This window comes from Pagrus pagrus (genome assembly GCF_965226575.1).
Source record: "Pagrus pagrus genome assembly, chromosome: 19".
Classification (NCBI taxonomy): Eukaryota; Metazoa; Chordata; class Actinopteri; order Spariformes; family Sparidae; genus Pagrus; species Pagrus pagrus.
The window spans coordinates 14,620,280-14,644,956 of record NC_140203.1 but is presented as its reverse complement, the minus strand read 5'-3'; the positions used below and the strand labels follow the sequence as shown (position 1 = coordinate 14,644,956).

The 24,677-nt window shown below is 40.5% G+C and overlaps 3 protein-coding genes across 5 annotated transcripts in view; 1 reads left to right on the top strand and 2 right to left on the bottom strand.

The window, feature by feature from the left end:
• The window catches only part of mrrf (mitochondrial ribosome recycling factor), a 46,474-nt gene extending 38,968 nt beyond the window's left edge, over positions 1 to 7,506 (bottom strand). The window contains exons 1-2 of one of the 2 annotated variants that reach the window (XM_084382954.1): positions 7,390 to 7,506; positions 6,207 to 6,287 (exon numbers count right to left, since the gene is read on the bottom strand). The gene's annotated coding sequence lies outside the window, so the exon portion shown is untranslated. The remainder of the gene's footprint in view (positions 1 to 6,206; positions 6,288 to 7,389) is intronic. The other variant, XM_084382953.1, reaches the window with a different exon arrangement.
• The window catches only part of lhx6a (LIM homeobox 6a), a 20,729-nt gene extending 3,967 nt beyond the window's left edge, over positions 1 to 16,762 (top strand). The window contains exons 5-10 of the mRNA XM_084382961.1: positions 7,763 to 7,983; positions 8,374 to 8,474; positions 8,667 to 8,762; positions 8,966 to 9,140; positions 9,232 to 9,835; positions 16,145 to 16,762. Coding sequence (XP_084239087.1) covers positions 7,763 to 7,983; positions 8,374 to 8,474; positions 8,667 to 8,762; positions 8,966 to 9,140; positions 9,232 to 9,311 — 673 coding nt within the window. The 3' untranslated portion in view covers positions 9,312 to 9,835; positions 16,145 to 16,762. The remainder of the gene's footprint in view (positions 1 to 7,762; positions 7,984 to 8,373; positions 8,475 to 8,666; positions 8,763 to 8,965; positions 9,141 to 9,231; positions 9,836 to 16,144) is intronic.
• Positions 12,229 to 24,677, bottom strand: morn5 (MORN repeat containing 5). 2 transcript variants are annotated; one of them, XM_084382958.1, is made up of 6 exons: positions 24,587 to 24,677; positions 24,322 to 24,396; positions 24,061 to 24,208; positions 21,832 to 21,943; positions 21,476 to 21,607; positions 12,229 to 12,458 (listed from the first exon to the last, which is right to left on the bottom strand). In XM_084382958.1, exons 2-6 carry the CDS (start codon positions 24,366 to 24,368, stop codon positions 12,361 to 12,363), a joined length of 537 nt encoding a protein of 178 aa, XP_084239084.1. In that variant the 5' UTR covers positions 24,369 to 24,396; positions 24,587 to 24,677; the 3' UTR covers positions 12,229 to 12,360. The 2 variants fall into 2 exon arrangements, with proteins under 2 accessions (XP_084239084.1, XP_084239085.1); XM_084382959.1 differs by lacking the exon at positions 24,587 to 24,677 and having other exon boundaries at positions 24,326 to 24,557.

Below are 24,677 nucleotides of genomic sequence, written 5' to 3'. Positions count from 1 at the left end.
AAAATACCACGTCTACTCTGCCAACTCTCTCTCTCTTACACACACACACACGCACGCATACGCACACACACGCACTCTTCCTTTGAGGTGGATGCGGGCTGCCTCATGTGTTCCTGAAAGACCTTTTCAAAAACTCTCAAAGTGTGTAACAAAATAAAAGCCTGTTAAGTACAGTGCGCGGCTGAACGATGCTTGAGATTGTTATGGCTAGCCAAAAACACAACATTCACACGAGCTACAGAAAGAAAAAGGGTATTTGGTGGAGGCCTAGCCGAATTTTGAAAAGTCTGCGCTTTGCTGAAAAGCTTGTATTGTAGTGTTTAGAGGTTGTTACGCGCGGTGTATTTTGGGAGGATGTTTTTCACCACGCGTCACCCACTCAGATCCTATCAGATTTTAAGTGGCACGTTTGGATTATTTTGGTGATTCATTTCCGGTGGACCATGTCAGATCAGACGGGCCCCGGACTTGTTTTTATTTGGACACTACATGATACATTTTCCTTTCCTGTGCGCTAAATACGCGGTGAGCTCTCCCCCTCTCAACGCGCACAGCAGTTAACAGAGTAGACTATTTAATTCATCGACGGACAGTGAACGCACCACGTGCCACGAAGCGCGCGGGGGCTGTTTTATCATCAGCAGAGGGACACGTGAAACGAGGGGAAATCGCCGGAAATGCCCGTTTGAGTGTGTTTAGTGAGTTGAGTCGGTCCCCACAGGAAAACAAGTGAAACGAAAACTCATATAACAGAGTGGAAATCCTACTCTTGTTTTATTTCAATGACCTAGTGCTCATCATCATCCATAAAATGTGGAACATTTAACTATTTGTCTTCAAATTAAAATCGTAATAATAATAATTATATATCAACATATCACATTATTTTTAAATTAATTTTCAAAATAAAAGTATACAAAATAGATAAATAAAATTAATTGTCTTCAGAGTCAAGTGCAATAAATAGTCCAACAATATTATTTCTATCTATCTATCTATCTATCTATCTATCTATCTATCTATCTATCTATCCCTCCTCTATTCTTCTTGGTCGAAATCTTATTTTCACGCAAGATCCAAAGATAGTGATACAGTAAATAAACAAAGTAAACAAATAGTAATGCATAAACACACACACACAATTAGTGCAAAATGCAGTGTGTAGTTGGAAAGAGAAAGTGAGTGAGAGAGAGAGAGAGAGAGAGAGAGAGAGAGAGACATGTTAAATTATGGTAATTCAATCTTGAATTTACCATCAGCTGCATTCATTCAGTTCATTTATTTATGTTTGCATGTATCAGAGAAGGAATCAGTCTTGGTTGGCTGATGTTTTTACTCAGATTTATTTATTCACTTTTTTTGATCGTGTGTGTGTGTGTGTGGTATCTGAGGTTAAATGGAGTTCACACCATCAACACCATATAGCAAAATTCTGTGCTGTAGCCTGAAGCTGTAGTTTACATTGTATAGACACACATGCATGTGTGTGTGTGTGTGTGTGAGAGTGCTTGGACCTGTGAGTGAGCTTTGGTGTTTGTCTGATCGAAACCGGACACCAAGTCACTGCTCTGAGGTTTATAATCACCAGCAATTAGTCGTCCTCCACCCCAGACCCTCAGGCCTCCAGACCAGCAATTAGACCGCCCCGAGTGCCTGGTCAGCATGTTTCTGATCTGAATGTGACTCCTATCCAAACTCAAACACACACACACACACACACACACTGATACAGATATGTAGGTGCACACTTACGCAAACTTGTGTATGAAAACATGAATATGAAACATTTACATGCACATATTAAGAACCCACTGTACACATTGCCTCCTTTTACAACTCAAAAGAGCGCACACACACTGACACACACTTGCACGCTGACACAGCCACACACACATAAACATACACTGTGATTCTCTGTTTATTTATGCATGTCCAGCAGCTGCCAATCATTTCGCTGATTTTTTTATTTTCTCAAAAAATGGAGATTTTCGGTGTTTGCTCTGCCACATCATAATAATATTTTATCTGACCCGTCTCCATTTAAACGCTCCCTCACTGTTCACCCCTCTCGCCCTCAATACTGCTCCCAAAATATGTCAGAGCATTAGAAAATGATAATTACTGGTACAGATGTAGCTGTCAGAGGGTCACGTATTATACGCTCATTAGAGAAATCCTACACTATAATCAAATGAAGTAACCGTGATTAAAAAGCATGCCTGAATATGGAAGCGATAAATGTGTTCACACTAGTCGTTGACCCACCAGGGTGAGGATTAGAAGTTTTACCATAAATTTCCAAAAGATTATAAAAGACATGCTAAACAAATCATACAGCAGTTTTATGCCAACTAGTGTGCAGCAGTGCTATATAGGCTAATGCACATAGATTTTCAAATTTAGAATAAGACAGAGCCTTGTTTCTTACTATACCGGTCCCATTTCACTTCTTGTTAATAAAGAAAATAAAGGTAAACTTCAAACTTACCAGCTACACATTCAAACTGATGTGACTTTCATTGCTGTAATGTTCGGCTACATTTTTCAGTCTCTGCTTTAGCCTAGCCAAACAAAGCTTAAGGACACATTTTGTTGAAACGGAGTAAAGACCAGACTGTTTGACAAATGTTTCACAATATGAAAAATTATAATGGCATAGAAATGTATCATTTTCTACATAAAAAAACATATAAAGTGTGTATGGACTACACAACAGAACAGAACCAAACCGCATCGAGAAAACGCTGGCTAATTCAAGCTAGCTGCAAAGCCAGAGCTAGCCTTCGATAAAGCTAGCCTAACCACACTTTCCTACCTGTTTCCTGTAATAAAAAAAATGACTTTGACTCTCCAGCATCTTAATAATGGGATTATTTATACCACACAAATAAGGCAGCACCTCAGGCTAAATATTATGGAGAAAAAGGAGTAAACACATGATAAATAGCTAAGTCCTCCTAAATATAATTATAACCGAGCTTAGCAGAAAAGCAGTGATTGCAGTCTGAGCCTCCAGTGGAATTTGTGTGATTTAGCGTAGTTAAGCTACAATCGAAATTACATCTTTAATTCCATAGATCCAAGAAGATTCAAGACTTTTTCAACTTCCAGGGCTGTGTAGTTACAGTACTGCTTTCTGCATTTGTAAGAAAGCCATGTACTTAATTGCTAGTCCTAACTATATATATTTTTTGATGAATGATACAGTTGTTGTTTTTTTATGCACGTATGTTTCATACACCAGAACAACAACTTTCACAAGTTATAAAACTAGTAATTTATAGAAAGTTTCAGTTTCACTCCTACCAGAATGGAATATGTCAGTATAGTAACTGTATGTTGTCTCCTGTGAGCGCCTCTAAAGACAGGACTACCAGACAAAGTGATAATGAATTTGATTTGATGGTCTGGACACACTGAAGGTAACTGAAGGAAAGACATTCTGCAAACCACAGGTGTATTTTTACTCAATATGGTTACAAGCGCTGGAGAAAATATCTCATTTGCATAATTATATTTGTAGGTTTAGATCACATTTCCTTGGAAGTCACACTGGAAAGCGAGAAATTCTTTAGAAATTCTTCCAGAAACAGTGAAGCCTTGCTGCAGGACTGGGCCCTGTACAATGGTTACCTCTGTAAATATAAACTGTAATCTGGGTTTAGGCCAGATCTGAACTAGGCTAAACACCACTGCGAGTCCAGATCCTCGGGGCTGGTTTCAAACCTCTGGAGATATTTCCTCATCTGTGTCAGCCTCTCATCTGGCTTTGGACTGACAGTTGCTTTAATGGGGCGTAATAGCAGGAAATCAGACTGGGTTTCCCTCCATATAGTGTGTGTGTGTGTGTGTATGGGGGGAGGTGTGTGTATATCGACATAGGGGGCGCAGGACAGAGCCCATGCTGTGCCTCTTAAACCCATGTCAGGCCTCAGGGGCTTGCTCTCACACACACAAGACACACGCAAACCATTTCTCTATCACCCTCCTCCCCTGACCCCCCTCGTCTCTTTGTGCCCCTCCCTCGCCTCGCTCGGTAGAAACATCATCCTCGTCCGTGAGCTGCAGGCCACACAGGAAGTTGCTGCACTAATCAGGGGCACCCTGGGATACTGACAGTGTGTAACCAGAGTCCATGTATGTGGGGAACTTTGTGGGTGAGATGTGTGCAAGCACGTATGTGTGCAAGTCTGTATTGTAATAATAATTATTCATCAACCCACCTCTGGTTAGCTGATTAAGTCTCCATAGCAACAAAGACGAGTAAGCGGTACAGAGTGATTTGAGTTTTTATTAAGAACTGAATTAATTAAAATTATAATAAGACATCTGTCACACAGTGCTACACGTTTAAATAAAGACTGCTCAGTCAGAGCAAGAAATAGATTACTCAGTTTGTAAAGCAAATTGGTTATCAGTGGTCTTAAGGAACAGATAATACATATTTCATGTCTTTTGTGCTGGGTTAACATGTTAAAGCCTTATAATGGGGTAAATCTGTTAAAAGAAGTCGTCCTTAAAGTATTTATCCTCTATTAGATTTGTATTCAAAAGCCTTAACACGAACCTCGCGTCTTAAAAACCGCACAGTCAAGCAAGAATTCTCTCAGGACAAATCTAATAGAGATTAGAGTACTCTCATAGCACATCAGAAATAATCCAAAAAACATGTACCTCCTCAAGCCCCTCTTTCAGCAGCAGGTGAATTACTGTTAAAAAAGAGTAAAGATTAGATGAAAGAAGGGGAACAAATAGGAGAGGTCTGCGGGGGAAAGGGAGTTTTGCGGTGTAGGATTTTCCCTCTTGTGAGTGATATAGGGGGCCGTGAGGATTGACGTCGCTCCAAAATAAACACCAGGTTTTTGGTACAAAGACAAAAATGAGATACAAGGGGAAAAAAAGGGGTAGGAGGAGGGAGGGGTCCGAGAGGGAGATGAAGATGGAGAAGGAGGAGGAGGAGGAGGAGGAGAGGGTTAAAAACAAGGGATGATTTGCAGCTTTTCTGGGTTCTGTCTCGGAGCATGAAACTGACAAGCTGTCATGCTAGATTAGCCGCAATGTTCCACAATGTTTTCCTCTCTACTGTAGAAACAGGCTGGAATTCTCCATAACAATCTGAAATGATATGTACATACAGCGCAGTAAGCCTAGGAGTCCATTTGTCTCTGGAATGGCTCTATTGGGTTGTAAGAGGTTTTTTGGTTAGGTTGCACATATCTGTGACAATTTAAACCCTCTGTAAGTGCTATGCCAGCTAATTTTATTTCAAGGTCAGCACACAGACTTTTCCCAGCTCTAACGCTGAACTGAATTTGTTTGTAAGGAGGCATGCCAGGCCTGGGAAAATGTGGATGCTCTGTTTTGTATTTGGGCATTGTTGTGTTATTGAAATACAGCCGAACTTACTTGGCAGTGCTAATAAAAAAAATAGGAAGACAGACAGACAGACACGCAGATTGAGACAGACAAGACCCCTCATTAAACTTCCTAAATCTGAACTCTCAACTCAGTTTAGGATGACATTTAGGATCTATAGGCCATTACAGAAACATGTTTCCTGACTTTGTTTAGGAAGAACCTTATTATCTTAGGATAGGAATTTCTTAAGTTAGGATGGCACAGACCATGTTTAAAATAAGTTACATCAATGTAGGTTAACATTGATGTTAGACTGTTGGAGAAGCTAACATTGATGTTCGCATGTTAGCTTTCAATTTACCCCATCGTGTATTAATGGGTATACAGGATACAGGTAGTTTCAACACTGAAACAGGCGTGACAGGACGAGTGCCGAGCGAAGAACCTCAAGTTCTAGTTAGGATTTCCCAAGTTAAGATATGAGGTCTAAGACGGGATAAGACACAGCCACGAGTTCCTCAATATTATGTATACATTTTCTGTACCATACTACATGCAGGAAACTGAAACTTGTGGCCAACAGGCTTCATATACATGAGGAGGGGTACGAGTTTGTGAGATGTCAGGGCTACAGTATGCTTTCATCCCAGATAGAGTGGATTTGAGTGCACTGATGCGCTGCCAAACCCACTCACTTGGCAGCCCTCGTGCTCTCCGTCCCCCTGCTCCCTCTCTCCCTCTCTCTGCCATCGACGCTCTTTACTTTGCTATTTCCCTCAGCCACTTACTTCCTCTCTCCATGTCTGCTCTTTTCATCCTGCCCTCACCAGCTCTTGCCTCCTTCATACCTTTCAACTATTGACTGCTCCTCGAATTTGGCTCATGTTGGGGATGCTTGTATGCGTCAGTCTTTATCTCTGTTTTCTCTGCTGGAACAGGAATATGTGTCAGTGCCTGTTTTACAGAACAATCAACCACAATCAATATGGAAGCCTTTCTGATTTGAGCTAAAACCAGGCTGAACACTTGTTCTGTTATTCTTCTCGCCCCCAGTACTTTCTCACAGGCGGCTTACAAATCCTGCCTCCTTCACCAGAATTGGCAGCTGCTGACCCTAACAATGGCTCTTAACCTACCCATAACCTTCTCAAACCTAAAGCGTTTTATGCCCATTAAACCCATAATGCGCTCCCTAAACGAGGAGCTTAATCTCTTTTGATTCGGATGTAAAAGAGGAAATTTGTATAATATTTCAGTTGTATAAAGCGGAGGGTTTTTTGAATCTCCACGGTGTCAGCTGCTCAGTTATAGGATAAGGGTGGTGATATTCAAATTTTGGATTGTAAAAGCCTGATTTAGATTATTACTTATTATTATTTATATCTTATTACAATTTAAAACACACCGATGTGCCAAACTGTTGTACTAGGTTACACATTTTTTCATTACAATGAAGTAGTTTATTTAATCTCTGATGCTGAAAACACTTGCCAAACATCAAATGTGTGTTAATCCGCAGCGGAAAATAGTCCCCCATCAAATCTACTGTTTACTCTTTGTGAAAAATTACTCTGCCCAGTGTTTTTAGGAAACTACTCAGCATTTTTTAAAAACTGAAACTATATATTTCTGAATAATTTTTCCTATTAAATGGGATTAGAGCTTATAAATGACGAGAGCATTGTTTTATCAGATATTATCTTGTTTTAAGCTTGTGAGGAATTGTCTTGCTGACTCTCGTTTCGTTCTTTCCGTAACTTTCTGTGCATTTATCTCTCGTCGTCTGCCTCTGTGCCCCTCAGCCCCCACTGACACCACCCACCCATTGAGAACAGTAAGTCAGGTGGTTTAGGTTTATATGCCGCCTGACCTCACTGTTGCTATCAGTTACAGCGCACCGACCTCGAGTGATGTCATCCAAGTCTTTCTTCATCCTCCGCTGTGTGTAAAACCACCCCCCCGGTTTACATGTGCGTTCCCTTGTTGTGTGCGTGCGTGCGTGTCTCCGTTTGTGTGTGTGGGTGTGCGTACATGTCAGGGCCTTCATGCATCAGCCAGGAAATTGCAGGTGTTGGTTTGTTTGCATTCGAGGCTCAGCTTGCAGCCGCAGTCGGGACTCTTTTCTGAAGGCCATATCCTCCTCCAGGGTTTCTTCCTTAAACGCTTTCAGTTCTGCCAAAGATTTAAGTTTGAAAATACTTATTTTCATCTTCAGATCTTACAAAATATTCTCAAAGAAAAGGACGTATGTGCATGTTTAATTCCATGTGTGAACTATCTGGAAACGGCCTTAAGATAAGATTTAAAATGCAATTTCTGTTACCCCACCTACGTCTCGCTAACTCCTCATTCTGTTTCTCTCTCCTGCCTCTCCTCCTCTGCTCTCTTTTTCTCTCCCTCACAGTAGGTTTGGTACTAAGTGTGCCCGCTGTGGGCGGCAGATATACGCCAGCGACTGGGTCCGCCGTGCGAGGGGAAACGCATACCACTTGGCATGTTTTGCGTGCTACTCGTGTAAGAGGCAGTTGTCCACGGGAGAGGAGTTTGGCTTGGTGGAGGAGAAGGTCCTGTGCAGGATCCACTACGACACCATGGTGGAGAACCTCAAACGGGCGGCTGAGAGTGGTGAGTAGTGGTTTTGGCAAATGTACGGCAATGGTTCTCTGTGGCGGTCCAGATGTTTGCTTAAGCGTTCTCCCAAAAACAGAGGTTATTTGAATTTGTGCTTTTCACATTGAACCTCCAAAAATAATCCCTGCATAATTTATCTTTTTACACTTTGCTATTTCTTTCTCATTTATTTTGACATTATTGATGATTTTATTACGTCTAGCCAGCTCCTTTCTGATTTCTGCGGTTCTGATGGATGCCGACATAATGAGTGGATAAGTAGGTCATGTTGAGGAAAAAGTCCCTTGATGAAACTGTGCTATAAATCACATACATTTCCCGGGACTGTCTTGCTCATTATAAATTGTTATATTCAACACATTTGTCTGCTGTCATGTGTTTCAGGCAATGGTATCACGTTAGAGGGAGCAGTTCCAACAGAACAAGACAGTCAACCCAAACCAGCCAAAAGGGCGCGGACATCCTTCACTGCAGAACAGCTACAGGTGAAAAAAAACAGAAGAAAAGAAAAAAAGAAACAAAAAAAATGTGTTTCTAATACAATCTGCAGCTTTTTGCTTGCAAAAACACAGCCATCACACCACATTTGAACCCTCAATCCGGTATTTCATGGTCTCTGTAATAAACTGATTCCAGCAACATGTGATTTCATGCTAATGTTTTGTCTCAATATGCAGATCATGCAGGCTCAGTTCGCCCAGGACAACAATCCAGACGCCCAGACGCTACAGAAACTAGCCGACATGACAGGCCTCAGCAGGAGAGTTATACAGGTCGGTACACAGACATCCAGTCTGTTCTGCTACTCATCTGCTTATGTTATGGTACCGTTGCAGTAGGTTGTGCATGATAGTAAAACACTGGGATGTGCACACTCATATTTCTAAATATATGTTTTGTCTGTTTCTGAAATACATCAACATATTCTTTTTCAAGAATGAACTACATGATGTCTGGTTACATTGCGTCTTCATAGGTGTGGTTTCAAAACTGCAGAGCAAGACACAAAAAGCACACGCCCCAGCACAGTGGGGCTCCCCAAGGTCACCCTCAGTCCAGGATACCCTCGTCCCTGCCCGATGAGCTGCATTACTCCCCCTTTGGCAGTCCTGAGCGGGCGCGCATGGTGGCCCTGCACGGGTACATCGACAGTGAGTTGAGGTTTACTTTTGCGGGGTCAATTTTTTCCTAAGTGGATTATTCTTTATCTCACTTTTCGTATGCTTTTTGTGTGCTCTCCAGGTCACCCCTTCTCCGTGCTGACCTCTCAGAGTCTCCCTCACCAGGCCATGTCGCTGCCCCAGCTCCCCCTCAGCCGCTAGCGCTCCACAAGTATTACCCTTACGACCCCCCCAACCTCCGGATCCTAACCCTTGATCTCCCATCGCTGACGTCTGCAGACCTGACCCGGAGGTCATGCAGGAGTCAGCTTGGAGAAAAGACACATCTTACAGGAGCCCTGCACACTCGGAAACACAAAAAGAAATGGAAGGAAGAGGAAGAACTGAGACACATTCGTCCTTATGTTGTTTTCTCTCTGAGGACAGGAATATCCCACCTGCAGCCAATCTGTCAAAAATGAGCGTGACGCAGGAACTCGATGACTGTAATTACACCACCTGAAGGACCCGTTTTGCTACACATGTACAGCATCCTCCACTCGACTCATCCGCCCTCTGACTTGAAGGTGGAGGGAGTTTTTAAAGGGATGAAACTGACCAAGGAAGCAGGACTGAAGCCTCTTGAGTGATGTCAGATTACTGAAGATAAACAAAGAAGGGAAAATTAAAGGGGGAACTGTCATTGTGGCTCATGGGCCAGGCACACACAGTAGACCACATTAGAGGTAAGACACCTCCCTCTTTTCTCTCTAAGCAACCTTGAAGGAAACCAACATGTAAATTCACTCTGTTGACTGTTGTGACAAAAAACAGAAACTTCCCTGTTACATTTCTGGTCAATTTTCCACTGAAATGAGGCGTAGAATTAGATTTATTGTGAAAGAATGAAAAACATTGTGTGCCTTATCTTTTCCATTATTATCAGAAACCTGTTGTTTTCAGCTCATTTAAATTCCAGCTTTTCATTTATTACAAAAACAAAAATTTGGGTGTTTTTTAATTTTATCATGTAAAACAAATTACAAGGATTTAAAATGTTTCATTGGTTTAAAAAAAAAATTCAAATACGTCCACTGAAGGCATCTTGACTGTTAAACATGAAGGAAAACCGTAAAGCACAATGTCTGGGCTTGTGTATTATGTTATTATGGCTGCAGATTTTAAGCTGCACTATCCTGTTGCATTTCTTTAAAGGGGCACTGTGCAGCTTTGGAGAAGAAATTCAACTCAAATGTTTAATATTGACAATATTAATGAGGTAATAAAACAAACTCAGAAATATTTGTTGTGTCCATAACTGAATAAACAAGCTGTTCTCAGAGGAAAATAAGGTCCCAGAACACTGTTTGAAGCTAGAGAATGGCAGGGTCCGCCACATATAAACAAAGTAAAACAGAATGACATTGTGTTGTCCTTAAAGGTCAGTTTATTCAGTTCATTCAGTCATGAAAAAGAAGAGTTTGTTTATTTAGTTTGTTTCAGCATAAAAAAAAAATCAGTCAATGCAGATTTCTCTTCTGATTAAAAATGTCTCCCCAAAACTGCATAATGCACCTTTAAAGTGACAGAGAAACAGAGTGAAGTCTAGTCGAAAACACATTCCTACAAAATCTGACATGTTACAAGTTACGTATTCTCATAATTCCAAACAAGTGTGTTGTCACTAATTTATAATTTCTACGGTTGCTTGTTCAGCCTCTGTGTGTGTCTTTCACACAAGGGGGGAAAAGGAGTGTTGGTGTACTGGTACATTATGAAACAGACCGGGGATGTACATGTGTGTCTTTGTGTGTGTGTGTGCGTGTGTGTTGGCAGGGGTAGAGAGTATGCATCTGTATTTTAGTGCCATGGCCATTGTGTGAAGAACAGGATCCGACAAGACCTCAATGTCCTCGTATTTATTGAGATGGTAAATCCCTGTAAAGCACTTTTTTTCTCCCCCCACCCCCCACCTCTGAAATTTTTTTGTTTTGTTAAAAAAACACGAAATGAAAATGAAAAACAAAAAAGTTTATTTGATAGACTGTGCATCATAAATGTTTTGTGTACTAAAATGCAATAAAATAGAATGTGATATTTTGGTGGTTTCGGATCATTTTTGAGGATAAATTAACGAAGCAATAATACACTTTTATTTCCCCAAATGGCATGTGTGGCAGAGGAAAACACACAATTGGATAAAAACATACAAATAAAATAAATATGAAGTAATATACCTTCTATGTGTTTTTTGTGGTTTGGTACCTGTTTAGTTCTTCGGTCGTAGGTGCTCCTATTTTTGTGGTTGTGTACCTCCTGGTGTGTGTGTGTGTGTGTTTGTGCATTTTTTGTGAATGTGTATTTACCACGAAGAAGGGAGGATGCATCCTGGGAAGGATTACCTTTGTACATTGGATTACCTAATATTTTATTCGTTATTTATTGATGTTATGATTGACTTTAATGCAGGATGTGTCGGTGATTGAGGGCCTACCATACCCAAACATATCATTTGCTTGCAGACACATATTATACTGACTTTTTTAAACAGTAGTTTGGTCGACCTCCGCACTGCATAATATTAGCAAAAGATATGAGTGAGAATATTTTGTTTTGGAAACATGAGGTCATATCCTACAATTCTCACACATTTAGTTGTAAACTGTGACTTTAATTATTTAGCTTTTCACTGCAGCCTAAATATATATTATCTTATTTACTTCCATGAAGAATATTATCCATATCTGTGTGTGAGGAAAACTCGTTTTGAGAGGATTTGAATGTGCATGGAAGAGATATAGCCCCAAAACCTTCTTGTCCCACTTCTGTGAGACACCAACAGTGCATTTATGTTAAATAAACAGGGAAACAGGAAAATCATTTTTTTTGTTGCTGATAATTGTTTTTCTGAATAAATTCAGTTTAATTTATTGTATGATGAGTTTACAACCAAAAGCTTTTTTTTTTTTTAAATGGACAACCTGTATTAGACATTGGAAAGTGATATTCAGTCACAGAGTAAATGCTTCTGATTGGTAGAAATGCTGGTGACATCATATGGAGCTCAAATAAATATGTTTGGGTAATGGAGATGAATACAGTGAAATGCAACAGAATGAATACAAATCATAAAAAAAAATGAAGCAAAACGGTTTTCTTTTTTATTAATGATATGTCTTACACAGAGAAAGTAAAACAATTACAATTCCTATAGTTTAACAGCTTATATGTGTAAATAAAATGCTGAAAATAAGGGTTTTTAAAAAATCAATCATTTGATAGTGCTGGTCCCTTCAGATTTTTCAACAATAACTTCATCCCCAGCAGCTTTCCGACAAGTCCGCACAATCCACTCGTGCTCGGAGTCATCTGTGGGAAAGATTTCATTTGAAAGCAGTGAGAATTTTTGTAATGGAAACAAAGTGTGAAGTAAATTGTTTCTCTGAACGTTTGACCTTTGATTGATTGATTGAGAGAAAAAAAATATATACATATATATATATATATAAAAAAGGCTGCACAGCATGGAGCTGTGTTCGTTCTGTTGAATTCACTTGAAGCGTTCAAATCAAATCTCTAATAACCTGCGTAATTAAAACCGCGGGTCATTGTGGCGAGTGGGGCTTCGACCGTGGAGTGCCATTCAGGTCTCCGTGTAAATTTGTCAAATCGAGATAAGCCTGACAATTAGGAGAAAATAACTTCTGAGCCACTTCAGACACCGATAAATAATACCCCCCCACCAAAAAAACAAAAAAGAAAAAGAAAGAAAAATGGACGCCACCGAAACGACCGCCAGAGGAGCTGATAATAAACCAGTTTTTCATTGTCAAAACTGAAACGAGGAGCTAATTGCGGGGGAAGTGAGCTTTCTCTGGAGCGCCCGCAGCTGCACGCACTTGAGCGGCTCGCGGGCCTCACCCGCAGGTTCCACGGCGCGCGAGGGGCTTCCATTGTGCGCGGGAGCAGGTCTGCTGCAGCGCGCGGGCTTGATTGTGCGTAATTGCCAGCGATGGGCGTCAACACTAACAGCCACTTCAAGTATAAAACACCCTCCTCCTCCTCCTCCTCCTCCTCTCTTTCTCTCTCCGTGTCTCTTATTCCTACCTGTTCTGATCGGGAGGTCAATTGAACGCGTCGGACACGCGGGCAGCTGCCACGCACACACTCCCAGCACGCTTTTTGTGGTAATTGCCGAAGCCTATACGTCCTTACGTTTAGACTGACCTCAATTAGCCACAAACCACAACCTGCCTTAATGATAATTAGATTGGGACGCGTTCGTATTCGCTGCAATCCCGACCCTCTTCAGATTGTATAGCAGCGTTTATCTCAGGATTTAAGGCGCCTGTAATTGGTACAGGTGGCTGCTGTGTTAAGGCAATTTCCTGCAATCTGAGGACAGCGGGACATTTTTGTGATTTGACAATTTCTTTGAGTCAGTACGTTTAACTTAAAGACCTAGCTAATGAATCTTTTCACCCTGTCTGTGGGCTGGGACGCAGCAGTTAGACTCATAGAAATAAATAAATAAACTCATGTTATTAGTTAAATCTGTGGGTTTGTATCATTTCCCCCCCCCGTAGGTTTGCGGTGCAAAGACTTTTTGCTTTTTCAATAAAAAATGTACTATTTATTATCACATCTGCGTACAACAACAATCGAAACGCTATAAAATAAATAAACAACACACAACTTTGCTAAAGAACTACAATTGTTCATCCAGGAGAAGTCGTTTAGTTAGTTTTGATGCTCTCCACGTTTAGGTGGTTCCCAAATGGCTTGGGCAGTGGTGGACTCAGGATGTCTGAGGGGCAGGGGGCGAAAAAATAAATAAAAAAGGGCACCAGTGTGAGGTGGGGCACCAGCACGCCTAAAGTCATGATGGGAGGGCCCTTCATCATTGTTTTGTCCACTGGAAGGGCAAAACACCAGTGGGCTTGGGTGATAGTGTTCCCAAAAATACTGAAATATTGATACATAGATTCTGAATATTTCAAACAGTTTCAATACTAATTGTTAGCAGAATGGACAGACCAGTAGTGTCAGCGTTTTTTTACTCTCATCTCTGACAGCAGGCGGACAAATGAACTAAGATGCTGCTGTTTTTAATACTCAGTACACAAGCCAAGTGTCTTAATGAAAATCTAAAAATGAATGCCCTCAATGTAACATTTTTGTCCAAGGTAATGAACATGGTATTGAATATAGATATTTTTCAAGGTATTGCATCACAGTTAGATATTCCATATTCATGATAACACGACTGGGTGATGTGCTGAGCCCTATAATGGTTTGAAAAACCCTGTGTGTCACCATCTTTAGTGACTTTTTGGTCAACAACATCTCGACTGTGTCAACCTGCTCGCATGGACGACCTTTTTGCAGGGTACACAGGAGAGAGAGTGTGTGGAAGCGATAATGGCAGCTTGTTAAAGTCTGTTTATCTTAATCCTTAAAATACACTCAGAGGGAAAAGTGTTTCCTTCCAGCCAAATGGCTGTGAATTAACACACACACACACATACATAAGTAAGCACACATACACACAAAGGCAGACACACACGCTTAATTAGCCAAAGTAAAAGGCAGCTTCCTTTTACCGTAGTGATTTGCATAAGAGATGATTGCAGTGAAATAAAGCGATGGCGCTCACAGGAACAGGAGATATGACTCTCTGTATTGTCATCAAGAGACTAACTGAAGCGCGTTCACTGACGGTGACGAGGGGCTCGACTTGGTGGACTCATTCAGGGTCATATGTGCTAATATAAGCACATTTTGTGGTTTCCAAGTGGCGGCACCACAGTGAAATCAGACTTACCTAAATGTGAAAGCTCAAATAAACATTCAAATGTGCATGCACAAGTCATCTGTCTCCAATTCGCTGCTAACGGAGCAGCGGCTCGGTTTTGTGTCTCGGTGACATCACAGAAAACTGCGGCGGTTTTTCCGGCTTCTAGCTTTGAAGGCGAGATACTGATCTTTAGAAATTATTAATCCATCTGTCACAGCTCACAGGATTAACACGCGAATCCTGTTTTATGGGGAATTTTTGTCTCAAAGACGTCTGAAAAGTGAGCGTTTCAGGAAAGGCAGCACGAGGATATGTTCCACTCCCCAGGGGCCCGCCCGGCTGATTTTATCTGTCTGTGAAACACCTCGACTGGACGGGGACAAAGGGAGGGGCCGCGGCTCGGTCACCAGAGGTGTTTTCCTTGGCAGTGGAATGTTTTCGGTGTGGAGCTCTTTCTGCTCCGAGTTTCAAAAGGAAGCGGTTATTCCAGAAACAGGAAAGTGCCACAAACAATATGGCAGCACACGGCCCCTGCTGGAGCTGCAGCCGCCTCCTGCTGCTGCAGAGCGTTGCTGTCTCTTGCCAGGAGAGAATACACTCAACTGACCGCGTGTGCGCGTGTGTGTTTGTTTTAATAACGGAACAATCAGTCGGTGGTGGAGATCTGATTGAGCAGATGTGGCCCATGTATCTCTCCCTTCATCCTTTTTTAATTACAGATTTAAAAGCAATGAAAATGTTTGACATCATACCTCCAGACTTAAGGAACAAACTTCATCAGCAGTGACAAATTAAGTCCAATTGCTTCTCTGGAAGTTTGTGGGGAAGCGGATAAAAATAGCCGCCCAGAGTTGTTTGTTGATTGTGTGATTTTTGTTTCAGATTTAACAGTAATCATTTCATTGTGTTGCAGTCTGTCGGCTTTGTTTAAGCCGTGCTGGTTAACTGTGTCACAGTGAGGTGGAAGCACATGTTTGTTGTAATGATCTCACGTCGCAAACAAAAATGCAAATTTAAAGCAATCAAGTAATAATTCAAATCAGTGTTCTGTTTTCCAGAATGTATGGAAGTGAAACACAGGCGGGTTTATTATTTGTGTGTTTATTTGTGTTCATGTAGGAAGAAACAAACAAACATATCAGACCTCTCACCTCTAAGACTTCCCAATGTTTTTTCCGTATTCAATACACCTGATGTCTGGCAGCATTGAGGTTTTACCATAAAATACATTGAAATGTTGTCTTGTGCTTCTTTTCAGGTTCCCTGGTTTACCCACCTAGTGAGAGATGAGCTGAAGCAGATGAGAAGCTGCAGTGTAACACACCTAATGACTTACTGCCGTGGTAGTAAAGTAGAGGTTGGGCGCTCGTGAAGGAGAACAGCCAAAAACAGAGTCTGTCATCCCTCATCACATGTACTGCACACAGTCACACTTTTGTGTATTGCAGAACGTTATCTTGTATCCAAGTGACTTGTCTTAATCCTCCTCTGACTACTTTCCAATAGATGATGCATAAAATCTTCTCACTTCGCTGAAACACTGGTTTGGATGATGATGTGACTCCCTGCCCCTCAAAGGCTGTAAACTCTAATGAGCGACGACTTAAAGTTGGATTTGTAGAAATGAAATAAAGCATGATTTCGTAAGTGAATAGCATTGTTTTTCTTAAATTTAATCAGAAAGGAAACTTAACATATGACTTAAGAGAAAATTACTTTTCAAAACAATTTTCTGCTCAACATGAAGACGAGATGCAACAACCAGTGTCCACCCAGGGAAATGCTTTATATCAAGGTCTTGTAATAAGTGTTATCCAATAGGTAATTAGGCCCTTATAAGGTCAATTAATACCAATAATAAGACTATATAAGTGTTAATCATAGCAGATATTTTAAAGCACTTAAAGCACTGTTAAAATGTAACAGTGTATAGACACTTTAGAATATTTAAAGCTTTGTAAGTTTCTTATAATTTATAGTATTACAAATACATTTATTGAGTTTAATTCACTCACCCATTAGGTTCACTAGTTCATATAGACTTATTAATGTGAATAAGCATCTTTTAAGGGCCTTATTACAGCTCATCCCAAGGATCTTTATATTAAGCGTTACCTCAGCCCAGAGTCTGTAAATGAAAGCAAGACTGCTCCGTATTATTGTAGTCATTTTGGTCAACACCCAGTGATGACTCCTCTAACCCAAGTGTTTCCTGGTCCTTATCCAAAACCAGCGAGTAAAATGAAGTGCGTGATGTGTTTTTGCAGAACTTGCTGATAGGACATATTTCTAATCTGGGTCAGTTTCAGTCTTTTAAAGTACAGTACATTGGTTTCTAAAGTGCTGAGCAGGTCATAACATCTATTTGACAAGCACTGTCATCCAAACTGACTTGGGGAAGTTTGGGGTTCTTGCCCTAAAATACTGAATAAGTCATGTTTTGGCTGAAAAGACCTGCTTTGGTTCACGCACACAAATGTTCAGCTCAGTCTTGAACTGTGGTCACTGGCTTGGCAGTCTTCTAGCTAAGCTCCACCACCATCCCCTCCACCTCCTAGAACGACAGTCAGGTGATAAACATTTGATGTGAAAGTGTCACGTATTGTAGAAATGTCAATATGGTATGTTGACACATGCAAACTTTAACGCCTCAGCGGACTGCAGAAACATTAACTGTCAACAATTTATTCGACCAGCTGGGCTACGACCATCTAGGCTACAGCCAGCTTACTTTTGAACCTTCTGGACACATCTGTGATGAAGAAAGCCACTTAATAACTGACACACTAACTCTCACCACCCTCCATTGCCTCGATCATTCAGCATTCCCAAACATATCCCTCCATATGCCTGCATGTCCATACATGCAGGCAGCTCCTTGATGACAAGAAATTGTTTCAACTCCAAAAATAATCTTAAGCCTCTTGGGGAATATTAGCAACAGATCCTATTGTTTTGCTAACTTGGCACTAAGCCAGGAAGGACTATTTGTCCAAGTTAGCAACAGTAACTAAGGGGGGCAGGACTTTGCAATAGGTCAGTTTTGGCCGTCGAGTAAAGTTTAGCCTGATATTTCCTAGCAACGACAATCAGTTCAAGGGGGTAAATCATCTGCATTTTAAACCAGTTCCATACGCATCACGTTTGAATCTTTTCCGAGATATGAGGCTTTGTCTTCCCCCGGCTCTGTTCTTCCTTCTCCTACGTCCACCAGTTGCTCCTTCCTCTTTCCTCGCTGCAGCAACGTCCCTTCTGGGAGGGTGGGCCTTCCCTGTGTCCCATCTTCCTCGCAGTCCCCATCCTGGGCGGAAGCCATGAGGCAATAAATTCTGTCTTCACACCCACTCTGACAAATGTGCCTTCACCTCCCAGGGTTGGAAAATAAATCCATACAGGATACAGGAGCATTCTTCTCGAGAGTTGTATACCAAGACGAGACGGGGAGCCCACATAAGTAGCGTGTGTGATATATAGCATATGTATATACACAATGTATCTTTCCACACGCTTGCACATAAAAACACTACCATAGAAGGGCACACATTAATTAAATAGTTCCTGTAAATCAAAACAGAGCCAGAGTATTGTTGGAAAGGGTTCAGTTCCTCTTCTTTTTCATCTCCAGAAACATCTTTCCTTTTTCTCTTCCTCTCTACCTCTCTCTCTCTCTCTCTCTCTCGCTTCGTCGCTCCATTGATCAATACCAGAGCTATAATGATGATGAACAACCCGCATCCAGGAAAGAATCGCAGAACCATACTTTTGTATTTTGCGTTACACATGCTGCTGACATCTGGCAAGGATGTGGCTCTCCTCCTCTGTTTCCTTCTGTCTCTACACATATGTAAATGAGATGTGTATGCTTGTGGAACTAATCTGTATTATGTTGCAAATAGCTCATCTGAATACAAATAATCTGCCCAAGAATATTTCTTTTCCTACCCGAGGAAGCTTGTGAGTCATACTTTAACTCCTGCCAGGAATCATATATTGATACTTGTCTGCATTTGTAAGGTTAAAGACAATCGGATCCACACGCAAAATCTTTTTTTTTTTTTTAAAGTGAGCAAAGTTACACGTCTTTCCAGACTGTAGAACATCCTCATGCATGTACAGCACATGTCCAATAAAAATGGCAAAAACTACACCTGGACTTAACCTTAGTAAGCCAAAAGGCTATGTATTTAGAAACTGCGATCATAACCTGATGCCTAATTCACAATATTGTCTAGTGATGTCAAATCACAGGAGACATGATGCAGAGGATGTCAGAATTTGGGAATTCCTATCTGGACACCTGACAGACCGTATTCACTTCAAGTCAGGGGTTCCAAAACTGGGCACTCGTTCAGTGGAAAAATGTGTCTTGAGTTTTCCACTTTTGACAAATAACAAAAGGGGAAAAAAAAAACGTTTTGAAATGACCGCAACAGCCTTTAGCAGCATGCTTATCAGATGACTTGTAGCAATAATCCTCCATCAGAGAATCCAGGGATAATCCATTTAACATCACTCCATAGGTTCATTGTTATCAAATCCTTCCCATATGGCCACAGTGTATGCTTTAAGAGACGCAGTTATCAACAAATGGGGAGAAACAAGAGGTCCCGCCTGAGACAAATTCAAGACAAGAGCTTTGGTTTGTTATAAAGTATTTTCAGTGAGGCTTGTACTGTGGCCTGGTCTCAGAAGAGTTGTTGAAAAGTAGTAATGAGTTTACATGGAGCTACTATCTTGTATGACGAGGCAGCCACACTAACTCCCTCAGTACAAATTTGGCCCATTGTTTGGCTTTTATCTCTTGAACCTTATTGATGTATAGGCCTGATTGGGAATTTCTGTCCCTGACTAGCTCAACTTAAATAACTGCAAACATAGGTTAAATCATTAACAACGTGATTGCAGGAATTTTGATCAATCATGTAAACAAGCAACACTGCTTAATCAAGTGGTAACAGTTTACAATAAGGTACACAAAAATGAGAGCAGTTACTGAGGAGCGAGTAAAGAATAAATCAGGAACGACTTGATAGTTAATTAGTATTTAATGATTCTAGTGGGTAACTACTCAGTATTATGTTTCACTTTACTCGAAGGTATACAAAAAGAGTAACTAATGATTAAATAATTAGTATTTAATGAGTCATCACTAGCTTGTGCCAATCAGCAGGTGGTCGATAGTTAATTGGAAATAACTCATGATGAAAGTGGTCAGTATGTCGTTTCAGAGATATTTATGAACTCGAATCACATTTATTCAGGAATTACTCAGTAACTATTCATTAACGATCAAGTTGTTCCTGATTTATTCCTTACTTGCTCCTCAGTAACTACTCACATTTTTGTGTATCTTATTGTAAAGTGTCACTAAGTAAGTTATTATACAATTATATTTAAAAAACAGCAATCTACCACTGACGAGCATACTTGCCAACTGTGAGACCTTAAAAATAAGGAGACTTTAAAAACCAAAGACAGTGTCTGGGGTTACTGCCCCATAATAGTTTGAGTTTAAGAGACTTTGTGTCCTACATTCTGGTTACTTTTAAAGACTTCAACAAATTAATAAATACACTGCAACAGCATTTTTAAGCTAAATACTTTTAGTTCCACTTTAATTCTCAGGAAAGAATGCAGAATTATTCACCCCATTAGCGTGAACTTGCCTGAATCTTTGCTGTAAACTAATATTTATTAGTTATAATTTATTTCTCCTGCTGCCCATAGAGAGTCTTTGTACACCACTGCCCAATATTTGTCAACCTCCTGATGGTGACTGACATCGTTGCTGCCACTATGATAAACAGCAAAATCTTAACGATAGTTTTTACAAAATGCATTTCCCTTTCTTTTGAAACTTCATGTAAGAAATGGGAATTATTCCTTTAGGACATGTAAAATTTGCTTGAGTATTTCTTTCTCTTCTCCATTCTCTGTCCATCTCTCACACAGCGAGGAGGACAAGGTGCAACAGAACAAGAGACTACATGCCATAAACAAGCTATTATGATAACTAACAGGGGGAAAATTTGTCACAAATCAGGAGAAATACAGGAGAATTGTGACCCCAGGAAACTCCTGGGAAGTCTCCCGGGAAAACTGGGAGGGTTGGCAAGTATGCTGACAAGGTGCTTCATTGGACATAAAACGCTGTATACTTAATTTGAAATGGAAATTTCTGTTTGCTCTTGACTTTAATCTTTCAAATTTTTCTTGGCACAGCAAGCACAAAGATGCCTGGATATTACTCAACGTTCAGATGGAGCCAATTTGGCGTCAAATTAGTGGAAAAAAATGCGCACAAACTACAGTAAAATATGCAGTGAAAAAAGGAGACAAGATTTTGACTGCGATAAAGATGTTGTAAAAATGTCAGTTATCCCCGCTTTCCCTCTAAAATGTGGACTGCAGCAAATAATACCTACTTTAGTTCACTTCACATAGTTCACAAACTATGTCCAGGCTGCACGGCGTCCATTATTTGGTGGCAAAGGATTATTATTATGAATAAAAGCAAGGGGGCCACATCTCCAATAGGCTAGTCGCCTGTGGTGTCACAGTGGAAATAACAGGATATTTTATGACTCACCTGCATTCCTCAGGAATCTGCCAGTGTAGGAAGTGACAACTCTGGTATTAGGGTCATAGAAACCATCTCCACAGTCGTAACATCCAGCAGGAATGACGTGTGGTGGGTGCAGATCAGTTAGCTGAGATTCTCCTGTGTGATGGAAACAGCTGTTCTGTATTAAATGACATCTTAGTTTGGTTTAAGACTACTAACACAAGCTTTGTGTGACATGCATTCAGTGTTTTCATTCGAGGCAAAGTTCATTTTATTTTCAAGGTAATGATGATGTGACTGTGTCTGTCTGGGAATGGGCTGGACAAAAAACCACTCGCATCTGACCGAATGAATGCATGAGCAGATAGATGTATTCCAACCTGCAGGTCTGAGTCCATTACACCTCTCGCTGTAGAAGCGCCTGTCGTAACCATGGCAGTAGTCCCAGTCCGTCTCCTGGTACTGCAGACCATCAGCAAAGGTAAATGACCCCTGGTGGGAAAGCACAATGATGAAACCATCCTCATTCTTTAGACATGCATTTGAATGAGTCAATCCACCCAAATGACAAAAAAACCCAAACATTTTTAATCATTCTAATTATGAAATTGAATAAAAAACAACACAAAAACTATTTTGCAGCATCTAACATTACCTCCATACAATGAGGTTTCATTTGTGCTCTGCAAAGCAGAGAAAAAAATGCATTTGAAAAGCTCAACAGCAGGAATGATGTTACACAAGATTATCCACAGACCTCACTGTTGACAGTTTCCTTTGGGGCTATTTCTTTGGCAGAAAGTAGATCCAGTAAAAACTGTTGAAAGCAGGGTCTGGGGGTTATCCTACACTCTGTACCCCAGACATGCTTGCTGGAAAGATAAGTTGCTGTTGAGGTTTTCAAATGTCACTTTTCGATGCTTTAAGCACCACAAAAGAATTTTAATAGTCTTCCATTGTCTTTGGGTTAAGGCAAAGTCTGGATATCTCAAAACCTCAGCAGATAAAACCAAAACTGTCTGCGCAGCTATATACCACTAAGGGAAAGTGGAAAAATATGTCTTTTGTAGTTTGGGTGAACTTAGGTGCACATGTTTTTTTCTTAGGAAAGATGCAACGGTTACTGGGAATGAAAAATAAACATACATTATTAAGTCATTTTTCAGAAGTTGGATGCCCAACAACATTTTCAATCAATGTCAACAATATCATGAAAATTGTATTGATTCTGGTCGGAGATCAAATGCAAATAAAAAAAAAGTTAAAAAGAAGGAAGGAGGAGAACATAAGAGCCAAGTTAAAAGGGTGAATTTTGACTGGTGTAATAATACATGCAAGATTTAGTGTTGTCTCCTCTATAGGCCTTTTTCACAGTTGATATAGAGACTAATAATTGCAGGAGAAATACAGGTTTAAAGGTGCATTTTGTATTTTTGGGGAAGACATTGTTATCAGAAGAGAAAGATCTTCATTGATTTGTTTTATGCCTAAAAGAAACTTAATAAACAAACTCTCTCCGTTTTCAAGACTGAATAAACACACTGACATTAAAGGACAACACAATTTCATACTGTTTTACTTTGTTTATATTTGGCGGACCCTGCCATCTTTCTAGCTTCACACAGTGTTCTGGGGACCTTATTTTCCTCTGAGAACAGCTTGTTTATCCAGTTATGGGGAAAAAAATGGTTGTGTTGTATTTTTTTTCTATTATTACCACATTAATATTGTAAATATTAAAATTTAAGTTTGAATTTCCTCTCCAAAACTACATAGTGCCCCTTTAAGTAATACATATGACAATTAATTAATTCCACCTGTGCTTTTCCTGCTTTAAGATGTCAAAATGTCTCTAGTACAAAAGTTGTGTTAACCTGCATTCAACATAATTAGAGGTTACTGTAAATGTTATGTTTATTATTGTCCCTTTTAATTCACAGTAGTTGTAAAAAAGTTTAAATGAAGCAGTTGCGGTGACATTTACACTTTAACCACAAGATTCCCTTATAAACATTTATATAACTGCAATATCAGAGTTTCATCGCAACCTTTTGCGAACACAAACCTTAAAAATGTAAATTCTTGATTAATTTGGTTCATAAAATAGGAAAAAACATACATCTGTGATTCTCAATCCCCCAGCTGCAATCATTGTTTGGAGGGAGAGGTGCGAGTACATGATATAAGAATTTCTGAGTTGTATTGGTTGGTTCAGGTCTGTTTCTAATGCAGTAGGGTTAGAATTAGGGTTAGGGAGTAGGTTTTCTTGGGCTGGCATGGATGCAGGTGCAAGGGAGTCTGGTCCAAGGTTGGTCATGGTTTCGAGCTGCTATCATTTCCAATGAACCGCAACTGAAATGACGATAATAATTGGAGTGAGGGCTGTTGTGGCAGAAGCCCGTGAAAGATTGCATCAGAGCAGGAGAGATTGAGGCTTCACACAGGGAAAAAGGAGAGAAACCCAATAACTGCGACAATAGCGGTGAGTGATTGCTAAAGGGGACCAGATGTAACACCAACTATAACCAATGTGAAACACACAGTCATGCATGCGGATGCATATATTCTGACATGCATGCAGTCACACACACACACATGCAACTCCTTACCTGTTTAGCTATGCCGTTCTCCCAGGTGGCCTCATATTTACTTCCATTTGGAAAGTGCAGCACTCCTCTGCCATGAAACATCCCATCTTTCGTCTCTCCCACATACTTGGTCTCTGTGGGGAAGGTGTGCTCTCCTTTTCCATCCATCCTGAGGGAGAGAAGAGACAGTCACACAGCTTTTGCAGGTTATGCCAACTTGAATCAACAGTGTGGCTTTAGTGGTTTGGTTTGGTATATCCTGCTTTCTTCACATAAATATACCTGCCATTTTTAGTTTCTCCTTTGTAACTGCTTCCGATGAGATCCATTAATACACTGACTTGCTAGCAGCCTTTCCTTTAAAAATGCAGGGGAAAAAACATACAAAGATGTGATTATCGACTAGCAAGACTGATCAACAACCAGTGTACTGTTACCATGGCAACGTGGGAACAGAGAGCCAGAACGAGGGGAACGAACAGTTAAGCTTGAAGAAACAAAATATATTTTGTCACAGTCCTATCGTTCCAATAATCTAAAATGATACCTGACACAACAAATCACAAGTTCATCCAACTTCTAGTAAAAATCGTCTATTTTTTTCAGCGTCTTTGAAGTGCGCATGCGGCAGCGGCTCC